We start from the raw sequence: 10,628 nt of genomic DNA on the forward strand, positions 1-10,628 counted from the left end.
ATGAATCAAGGTTCCTGACTCCAAATCCAGCCCTCGGGCACCAGGGCAGCCATGTTTCCATTTCATTGAGGAACACCCACGTTCCTGAAGAAATTCATGAGGTCAGGGGCCTTGGCAGGCAAGCCCCCAGTTGTGGACATTCTCCCGGAACAGCCCGATTCCCCCACAGCTGCTGAGCTGGCAAAACCAAACTGGCCACCCACCCGTCCTATTTACAGTAAACCCTCCAGATTGCAGAAACAGGACCTGAAACTGCCTGAGGACAGCAGAACAGGGTGAGAGTGGGGTGACGGGGAGGGGGCCGGCCTGCTGGGTCCCTGGGAGGGGACCGTCAGGGGAAGGCCCTTGTTCTAGCTGGAGAATGGAACTTCCGCTTTGGACTGAGAACAGGAGGCTCCCAGCTGCCTGTCCCACTGCTGCCCAGCCCAGCGGCATCAGAGGACGCCAGGTTCCCAGGTGAGGATGGGGCTTGGCGCCTGGGGGGACTGGCGGGCAGGACCAATATGGCAGAGGGTGGTGATCCCAAAGGACAGGCCCTGCATCCCCTGCCTCAGAGCCACCTGGAGTGTCTGACAGGGAGGATTCCTGGGCCCAATCTCAGACCTCGGGAGTCAAACTCTCTGGGGGTCAGCTTGGGAGTCTGCTGCTACCTGGGGTCCCAGGTGATGGGGAGGCACCAGGATAAAGGCTTTGGGATCACCAAGACTGGAGCTGAGCCCTGCTTCTGCCTCTCAGGTGCTGGTGATCTGAGCCAAGTCACATGACCCCTCTCAGTCCGGACCCTCTCCGGGGAGATCAGAACATTTCAGGGCTGCTGTGAGCCCTAAAGGATATATCAGCTCAGCCAGCGCTTAGCACACTACCTGGTGCGAGATATGTCAGAGGCAGGGATGAGATCAGAATCCAGGTTCCCCTCTGCTCAGCCCAGCATTTCTCCAGCACCCGCCTTCTCTTATTTCCTCCCAGTCAGATGAGAAAACTCAGCTTGACTCTTTCAACGAAATGATTTGACTTGCAGGCGGAGTTGTGATGGGTTGTTAGTCAGTACTGGTACCACTCAATAAGGCTTGTGAAGGAGGGTGTGGGGTCGGGCACTGCACTAGGGACCTGGCTCCTTCTAGGTTCCCTCGCGTGTAATCCTCTGGCAGCCCTGTCAGTTTGAAATTAACTTTGCCAAAGGCTCCGAGAGAGGTTAAGGCACTTGCCTGTAGTTCTGCGGCGAGGCAGCAGCAGAGTGGGAGTTCAAGGTCAAGTTGGCCTGACTCCAAGTCAGGGGCAAAGGGGCTCTTGGGGCTGGAAGGAGATGGAAGGGCGGCTGGTATGGGGAGCATGTGAGGAGCCAGGCTGACGGCGGTGACAGGCGGTAAAGGCCAGGGGTGGTCACCGGATGAGCTTTGAGTCCTTGCCCAAGTCTGAGGCTCGCTGGCCCCTGAAATGGGCCAGATCTCCCCACTACCCTCCCCCACCTCCGGCTCCCCCGAAAAAGCCCAAGTCTCATCATGGGTCAGGACCCTGCTCCCCTCAACCCCCCACCCCCCGGCAGGTGGCCAGGGCTCCCCACCTCTGTGCCGCCTGCACCTGAGAGACCTCCTCTCCCTGAGCCCAATCTCCCAAAGGGACCGGATTCTTTTTTACTTTTCCAAGCATCCTCCGTTGTGTCCTGAAACCTGGGGACTCTCAGATGATAGTGATAATAAAAAAACTAGCTAATATTCACTAAGCACTTCCAACATGTCGGGCTGTCGTGAGCCCTAACGCATTGGTCCTGCCGCTGTGAGGTAGAGATTACTATTATCTCCCTTTTACAGAAGGGGAAGCTGTGGTCAGAGAGAAGCAACTGGCCTAAGGCCCATAGCTAAGAAGGGGCACAGGCCTGGTTTGGACCCTGGCAGTGTCCCTTTCCTTATGACGCTCCAGGCCTCTCACCTTTGGTGAATGTTTGCTGCCAAACAACAGCAGAAATGATAGTAATGATAAAAGCCATCACCACGCACCGGCCCACAACCAGCACTGCTCTAAGTACCACCCAGGCTGTAGCTCCTTCTGTCAGGCTGTCTGGCTCCAAAGCCCATGTTTTAACCACCAGGTAGGGAGGCCTCTTAATGTAACACCCCGTGGTGTTTGGATGGGTTCGAATGGGGAGCGGGTTTGAATCTCAGCCACAACGGGGCTGCGTGACCTTGATCGAGGTTCCCGCCCTCTCCACTGCCCAGTTTCTTCGTCTGTGAAATGAGAAAGCAGGGGTGCTTTCCCAGGGGGCTGCTGTAAGGACCAAATTAAGTGAGAGAATGTGGCCCGTGAAGTGTTTGGCACAGAGCCTGGCACCTGCTAAGTGCCCAACGCATTGATTATTCAGGGTGTCAAATTGTCGTTGTGTAAAACCTCCAGCCAGATAAGCAGGATCGTCCCCAGAGCCACCCTCTCTTGGGAGCGTGACAGAGCCTAAGCCGGTCACTCGTGGCCCTGGTCGCACCCACATTTGCAGCCCCCCTTTCCTTGGTACCCAGTACAGCCCCCAGTCTAATTCGGCTCCTGGTCTGAGCCATGAACTGATTAGGAGAACAAGGGGGCTGAGGCTGACTTTCTGAGCACATGAGCCCCACATCAGCAGGTTTTTCTGGGCTGGCACAGGCCTCACGAGGCAGAGGGGGCAGGGGTCTGGCCACAGCCTCACCATCAGCCAGCTCACTGGGTGATTTGGGGAGGGCTGTTTTCTAATGTTTGCATCTCAGTTTCCTCATCAGCAAGGTGGGAAAATAATCACAACCCACTTCCCTGGAGTGCTGTGAGGATCAGACAACCCCAGCTACGGGTCTGAACTAGAGCCCCAAACCCTATGGTTCTTCCCCAGCCATGGCCTCACCTGGCTCCCCATGGTTATCTTGGGAGATGAGCAGGGACCCCTATGCTCTCCTATTTTAAGAGCAGGAAACTACTCAGCCTTTGTGGGCTGAGGGGTTAAGAGGGAAGGCTTCCTGGAGGAAAAATGCTTTGACCTGGGCCTGGAAAGATGGAGAGAATTTGCATCTGGGCAGAGGTGGAATGGGCTGCCTCAGAAGGTAATGAGCTTCCCATCACTGAGATGGTACAAGTCATGGACGGAAGGGGCCTTGGCAGAGATGTTATTGAGGAGACTTAACAGTAGGCTGAGGATCCCTCAAGAAGTTAAACACAGAATTACCATAAGACCCAGTAATTCCACTCCTGAGCATATACTCAAGAACTGAAAACAAGTTGCAAACAAATCCTTGTACATGAATGTTCACATTAGGGGTCACAGTCGGCAAAAGGTGGAAACTTCCCAAATGCCCATCAATAATGAATGGATAGGGCTTCCCTGGTGGCGCAGTGGTTGAGAGTCCGCCTGCCGATGCAGGGGACACGGGTTCGTGCCCCGGTCTGGGAGGATCCCACGTGCCACAGAGCTGCTGGGCCCGTGAGCCATGGCTGCTGGGCCTGCGCGTCCGGAGCCTGTGCTCCGCAACAGGAGAGGCCCGCGTACCGCAAAAAAAAAAAAAAAAACTTTCCTGGTGGGACTGTCTATAGACTTTCCTGGTGGGAGGACTTCCCTCACGAAACCAGCCCTCCAGGCAGCCTTTCATTTCAGTCAGGGCACTCACCACAGCCTATAACTAGTTCTATTGACTTGTATGTTGACCTGTTTATCGTCTCCCAGACTGTCAGCTCCATGAGGGCAGGGACCACATCTGTCTTGTTCATCAGCGAATCTCCAGTGCCCAGAACAGGGTCCGGGGGATAAGGCACTCAGTGAACACAGGAACAAGTGAAGGAATGAATGAACAAACCATGGCTGTAACCTACCACATCTTCTTGTCCCCCGCCGCCACACACACAGGAAGCGGCTGAGCAGGGCCATGATGAAGACCCCGCGGGGCAGCGTCCCAGTGCTGCTGCCGCTGATGCTCCTGAGTCTGCTCCACGTCTCCCGGGCCCAGAGTGGCTGCACTGGGCACCCGGCCATCCCTGGCATCCCGGGCATCCCCGGGGTACCGGGCTCCGACGGCAAACCAGGGACTCCAGGGATAAAGGGAGAGAAAGGTACTGTGGACTCTGGGAACAGACTAGTGTCACTGACCAAGGCCCCATCTCCTACCTCCCAAGTCCCAGTTGCCCACCTTAAGGATTGCAAAACACTTGCAAATCCATCAGTTTGCTGAGCCCTCCACAATAACTTTGCAAGGAAGGAATTCTGATTCCCATTTTACAGATGGGAAGACTGATGTCCGAAAGGCTACTGACTTGCTCAGGGGAACCCAGTAAATGTTGAGGCTGAGGCCAAACCATGGCTCTCTCACCACTAAATCCACTGCAGTCACACAGTCCTGGGCTGTTACCTCCAGGGTAGGTGGCTTCGCCTCTCTGAATTGCTATTCCCTCCCCTGTAAAATGTGGATAATGATTCTTTGTCAGAGTTGTCACGGGGTTCAAATGAGACTTCCTGCCATAAAACCCTCCTGTAAGATGTAGTTCATGCGTTCATTTAGCCATAGCCTTCCGCTCTCTTCACATAATCTCACAATCCCACAAAATATCATCATCCCCATTTTACAGATGAGGAAGCTGAGCCTTGGAGAATGTGACTCAGTCAAGGTGACCCAACTAATGATGGCAGATGTGACATGAGAAACACATCTGCCTGTCCCCTGAGCCCATGTTCACAGCCACTCTACTGGAAAAGGTTTTATCTTGTGTTCTGCCAAACCAAGGAGGAGTAGCTGTTTGGAGTGGTGGAGTGAGAAGGATTCTAATACTCACTTCCAGGTTCAGCAAGAAAGAATGCGTGATTGATGAGGGATATGTGCCATCAGGGAGGGGGTGGAGAGGGATAGCACGTGTGCCCGGAATTCCTGATCCCTGCTCCAGGCTTAAGCCTGTATGAGCTGGTGAGGAGGGCAGGTCCAGCACCTTCCTGAGGGAGACGCCGCTCCCCAACCCACGGGCATCGGGCCCCGTTACTGTCAAGCACGTCTCAGACTCAGAAAGCTGGGCTGGAAGGAAACTCAGGGGCCCTCCCCGACATCCCGTCCTCTTGTTCACAGATGGGGAGCTGAGGCCCAGAGAAAAGCGGGGACCTGTCTGAGGTTACGCAGCCAGGCTCCCTGCCTCCCAGCCCAGCTCCTTCCGGGTTCTCAGCGATCTCTGGCCCCCTCATATCTCTTGTCTCTGCCTTCCAGGGCTGCCGGGGCTAGCTGGAGACCACGGTGAGCTTGGACAGAAGGGGGACCCAGGGTTTCCTGGGATTCCAGGAAAAGTCGGCCCCAAGGGCCCCGTTGGCCCCAAAGGTGCCCCAGGGCCTCCCGGAGCCCACGGCCCCAAGGGCGAATCAGGAGACTACAAGGCCACGCAGAAAATCGCCTTCTCGGCCACACGCACCATCAACAGCCCCCTGAGGCGGGACCAGGTCATCCGCTTCGACCACGTGATCACCAACACCAACAACAACTACGAGTATCGAAACGGCAAGTTCACGTGCAGGTTGCCCGGCCTCTACTACTTCACCTACCATGCCAGCTCTCGAGGGAACCTGTGCGTAAACCTCATGCGGGGCCGGGAGGAGATACAGAAGGTGCTCACCTTCTGCGACTATGTCTACAACACCTTCCAGGTCACCACGGGCAGTGTCGTGCTCAAGCTGGGGCTGGGGGAGACCGTCTTCCTGCAGGCCACCGACAAGAACGCCCTGGTAGGCATCGATGGGGCCAACAGCATTTTCACCGGGTTCCTGCTCTTCCCAGATGCAGAGGTGTGACCTGTGGGTCCAATTCACCCCCTCCCCTGCCAGCCACGCTCTCTTTACCCCCAACACCAGCCCCCACCTGGCCAAAACACACAGTAGGGCTCCATGGATGTTGCTGAGTGAATGAGTAAATAAACTTTTCAAGGCCAAGGGACAGTGGTCTAATTCAAATCTGTGTCCCAGCGACTGGCACATAGTAGGTGCTCAGAAATATTGCTTGAATGCTGCTTGAATGACTGAAGAATGAACGAATGAATGAGCTCTGAAAGCAGAAGCTCTATGTAGTTGGTGGTGACTGGAGGGCCAGACTTTGTGTCCAGTTCTGTGCCAGACGCACAATGGGAGATGGGGAGGGAACACCATCTGTTGAGCACGTATATGCTCAAAACACTGGGCCAGACCCTTTCCCCCTTCTCTCATTAATCCTCGCACTCATCCTTGGAGATAGGTTAAATCATGCCCAATTCACAGATGAGAAAACTGAGGATCAGAGGGAGGAAGGGATGGCCCTCGATCCCACAGAAGAGCTGGGAGGGCAGGTCTGCCCACTGATAACTGAGACCTCTTTCAAGGCAAGGCATCTAGGCCCCTAAAGGGGTATTCTCTGTGTAACGTCACAAACCTCCACCCAAGGGATCAAGGAGCCTTTCTTCAGTCTTAAGTGACCTTGGAATCAAGACCCTTCCTCTTTTGATTCTCACCACATGCTCTCCTTCCCAATGCCTTCCCAGCCTGGCTCAAGCTCAGCCATCCAGTTAGAACACACGTCACTCCCCTGCTCAATAATCTTCAGTGGCTCCCCACTGCCAACGGGACATAGTCCCTGCCCACGAGCTGGCATTCAAGGCTCTCTATGGATTGACCTTCCAGTCTCAATCCTTCCTCTCCCGGACAAAGAATATCTCCACTCCAGACCAGCTGGGCCCTTTCTGTCTTCTAGGCAAGACACATGCTTTCCTGCCTCGATGCCCTTACTCTCACTGTTCCCCTTCCACTCTGCCTATCTAACTATCTTTTAAAACCTCATTCAAGCCACACCCTCTCCCTAAAAGCAGACCATGCCAGCCCTCGTAGCTCTTACCCCTCCAACCTCCTCTAACCCCATTTCTCAATTGTTCAAGTCTGAGCACACACTGCCTGCATCTAGCATTTCACTCATGTTCACCCCGTCTCCCCAGCTAAGCTGTGAGCCCCTTACCCTGCCTATCTCTGAACCCCTCCCAGCCCTGCACCTGCTCTCTGCAGCCCCTCCTACTAGTCCCACCCACCAAGATTCTCAACCAATCCTGACCAGAGGTAGAAGGGATTTAAAGCACTTCAGCCTATCACATAGGGTTATAGCACCAGTCCAGCCTCCTGCTTGGCTAGCCTGTTTCTCAGGATTCCGTTCATTGGGTGCAGCTTCTGCCCTATCTCCTGGGCTTCAGGCCTGCCCCCAACCTCAGAGTCTTCAAAGGGGACCTGGTTTGAGCCTTTTCACCGGGGGCTGGGCCTTCTTTCTGCTATGCAACCCTTTCAGTACAAACTGTCTGCCTGGTCTTTGTGTCCAGTAAGAATTGTTATAATAATAACAACCACACCACGACTGAGTTAAGTTACTGTGTACTTAGTGTTTTGTGTGCATTAGCTCATTCAACCCCCACCACAAACCCTGGGAGGCACATACTATTATCCTCATTTAAAAAATAAGAATCTGAGGCTCAGAGAGGGCAAGGGATTTGCCCAGGGTCACACAGATGCAAGTATACAGCCAGGATTGAGGCCTGCTTCTGTTTGTCTCAAAGCTCTTGCTAAATCTATAGACATACCACTCCTTGCCACCCTCTCCTGTTGGAATTCCCTCTGCAGTCCCCCAGCCTCTCACCTGAACCCATCCGACCTCAGGAGTCCACGTTCCTGAGCCTCTACCGTTGGGTCTGTCTGTGCAGGGCTACACTTCACCCCAAGGGCAGATCTGCTTGGGGTGAGCACGTGCAGGGCACCCCAAGTCGCTGCAAGGACCCAGGCAAAGCCAGCCACGGCCAAGACATCAGAGCTCGTCTCTAGTGCTGCCTTAAGCCGGCTGGCTTTCCTACAGGACCTGCCCTCCTCTGACTCCTGACCCGTAGACCCTGACCCTGCTGCCTTTCCTCCGTCAGACCGCTACCCTGACAGCACTCTGAACTGTGCCCCTCTTGTGCCTTCCCTCCCAGCTTCCAGATCTGCCAGAAATCCAGGGCTCTCACTGCGTGTTCAGCCATGCCCACTGCAATCAAATATACACTTTACCTTTGTTATTGTTCTTTCCCACCCTGTGAGGAGGGTTCACCTTGTCAGCTCTCTGGAGAGACGATTGAGGTTTCATCACAGGAACCAGGACGAAGAATGATGGGGGGAGCCTGGAGGTGACCATAGGTGGGTCTCGGGATTTTGCCTATTCCATCACTGTCCGGACCTGCCTTTTCCCCTTTGCCCCTTCTCAGAGTGGATGGGGTTGAAACTCAGATCTCCTGGCTGGGCTAGCTAGTTGAGCAGGGGAAGGAAGGGAAGTGGTCTTCTCAGGCCTGTGACCCTTGACCTTCATGCACCCACCTCGACTCGGACTCATAACCCTCAACATGCCAGAGTCCTTTTAGTTTCCAGACTTCCAAGAAACCTCCTAGAAATAATAACCTTCCAGAAAAGGAGGGACTTATCAGGAGAGGCCAGAGGACCTACAGGACCCAGGAGCAGGTGGGACAGCTCAGTCTCAGTGGACTTGGGTGCCAGACCGGGGCTGCTGTGTCTCCTGCTGGGACCTCTCGGCTCTGAGCCTCTCTCTACAGATTGGCCCTCTTAACTGTTAAAGGCAAGTGGAGATAAATGGATGCCCCCAACAACAGCCTGGACCTCCAAGTCATCCCCTACCCCTCACGGAAGTTACACAGAGACTAACGTCTCCTATTCCCAGTTCCCAGGAGAGGGGATCTGATTGGCCCAGCTTGGAGCAAGAATACTCCTGGCCCAATCAGCTGAGGCCAAGAAGGAACAGGCCTATAATAATAGCAGCTCATGGTTATTGACCTAAACGCCCAGTGAGTATTCTCTCCTGTACTAGTCACAACAAGCCTAAGGAGCAAATCTTCTAATCCTGTGGTTGTCAAACTTCAGCAGGCATCACAGTCACCACGAGGGCTTGTTAGATTTGCATTTCCTGGGAATTCCCTGGTGGTCCAGTGGTTAGGACTCTGTGCTTTCACTGCCGAGGGCGCAGGTTCAATCCCTGGTCGGGGAACTAAGATCCCACAAGCCACAAGGTGTGGCCAAAAAAAAAAAGAATTCGCATTTCCCCACATGCTGCCGGTGCTGCTGCCTGAGGGACCACACTTTAGGAACCACTGCTCTAATTTTACTGCTCCCATTCTATAGATAAGAATGTTGAGGCTCAAGGAGGAGATGTTACTTGCCCATGTCACACAGAAGATTCAGAATTTAGATCCAGGGACTTCCCTAGTGGTCCAATGGTAAAGAATCCGCCTTCCAATGCAGGCACCTTCCAATGCAGGGGACATGGGTTCAATCCCTGGTCAGGGAACTAAGATCCCACATGCCGTGGGGAAAATAAGCCTGCACGCCACACTACTGAGCTCGCGTGCCTCAACTAGAGAGACTGCGTGCGGCAAAACTATAGGGCCCGCGCGCTCTGGAGCCCACATGCCACAGCTACAGAGCCCACACGCCCTGGAGCCAGTGCGCCACAACTAGAGAGAGAAAACCCACACGTCACAGCTAGAGAGAAGCCCGTGCGCCGCAACGATGAGTCCGCGCACTGCAAGGAAAGATCCTGCCTGCCTAAACGAAGATCCCGCGTGCTGCAACTAAGACCCGATGCAGCCAAAAATAAACAAATAATAAATAAATCTTTAAAAAAAATAGAATGTAGATCCAGGCCTATGTAACCCAGGGATCCATGTGTTAAACTCTGTGCCCTTCTGCCCAGACTGCAGGGTTGGCTGGGCAGTTCCCAGAGCAGTATGGGCGGCTCCACCTTGTCTGCCACCTCCTGGCTACAGTGCTCTATCCTTGATTCTCCACCTCCACCCTAGTCCATCCAAATGGGCGTGCCCCTCCCAGTGACCCACAAGCTTTGAACCAATTAAGAAGAGGAAAGGAGGGACTTTCCTGGCGGTCCAGTTGTTAAGGCTCCGCGCTTCCAAGGCTGGGGGTACCGGTTCAATCCCTTGTCAGGGAACTAAGATCCCACATGCCATGCAGCCAAAAAACAAACAAACAAAAAACCAAAAAACAGAAGAAGAGGAAAGGAGGGTGAAAGCAAAGAAGGAAGGTGGGGGCTTGATAAGTAATAATAATAACAGCTCACAGAGTACCTGATGCATGGTGACCTTTACAATCATGTCCCCCTTTCACAGAGGGGAACATCAAGGCACAGAGCAGTTAAGTGGCTTTTGCCTGATGTTACACAACTAGTAAGTAATACAATGAGCATTCGACACAAGGCAGTTTGGCTTCGGAGTCACTGCTCCCCACAGCAGGCAGGAGGTCCCTGAGGGGCTGTGTGGTGTGGCAGGTGAGGGCACTGCCTCTTGAGTCAGACAGACTTAAGATCAAATCCTGCCTGAACTCTTTACCAGCTGTGCGACCACGTCAAGTGACTGCCCTGGTCTTCTATGTTACCTGCTTACAAACAAACGATGCAGTGCGCACGCTGGTATGTATCGGTGATTCTTCTCTTGGATTAAATTCCTCGAAGTGGATTCCCTAGGGGAAAGGATGTGTAAACTTTGAAGGCTTTGAAATGTGAAAGGATTATCTGTCAAGGCTGGACTCGCCAGGCCAGCTCCAGGCTTGCTGCCACCAGGGGGGAGCAGACACCAGGAGAAGGACAGCCTGG

At 54.0% G+C, this 10,628-nt stretch overlaps 1 protein-coding gene across 1 annotated transcript; it reads left to right on the forward strand.

Moving 5' to 3' along the window:
• Positions 1–330: 330 nt before the first annotated feature.
• Positions 331–5,910, forward strand: C1QB (complement C1q B chain). The gene is made up of 3 exons (XM_032614241.1): positions 331–456; positions 3,857–4,059; positions 5,196–5,910. Exons 1-3 carry the CDS (start codon positions 362–364, stop codon positions 5,768–5,770), a joined length of 873 nt encoding a protein of 290 aa, XP_032470132.1. The 5' UTR covers positions 331–361; the 3' UTR covers positions 5,771–5,910.
• Positions 5,911–10,628: the final 4,718 nt, after the last annotated feature.

The sequence above is a fragment of the Phocoena sinus genome, chromosome 1, assembly GCF_008692025.1.
Source record: "Phocoena sinus isolate mPhoSin1 chromosome 1, mPhoSin1.pri, whole genome shotgun sequence".
Lineage (NCBI taxonomy): Eukaryota > Metazoa > Chordata > Mammalia > Artiodactyla > Phocoenidae > Phocoena > Phocoena sinus.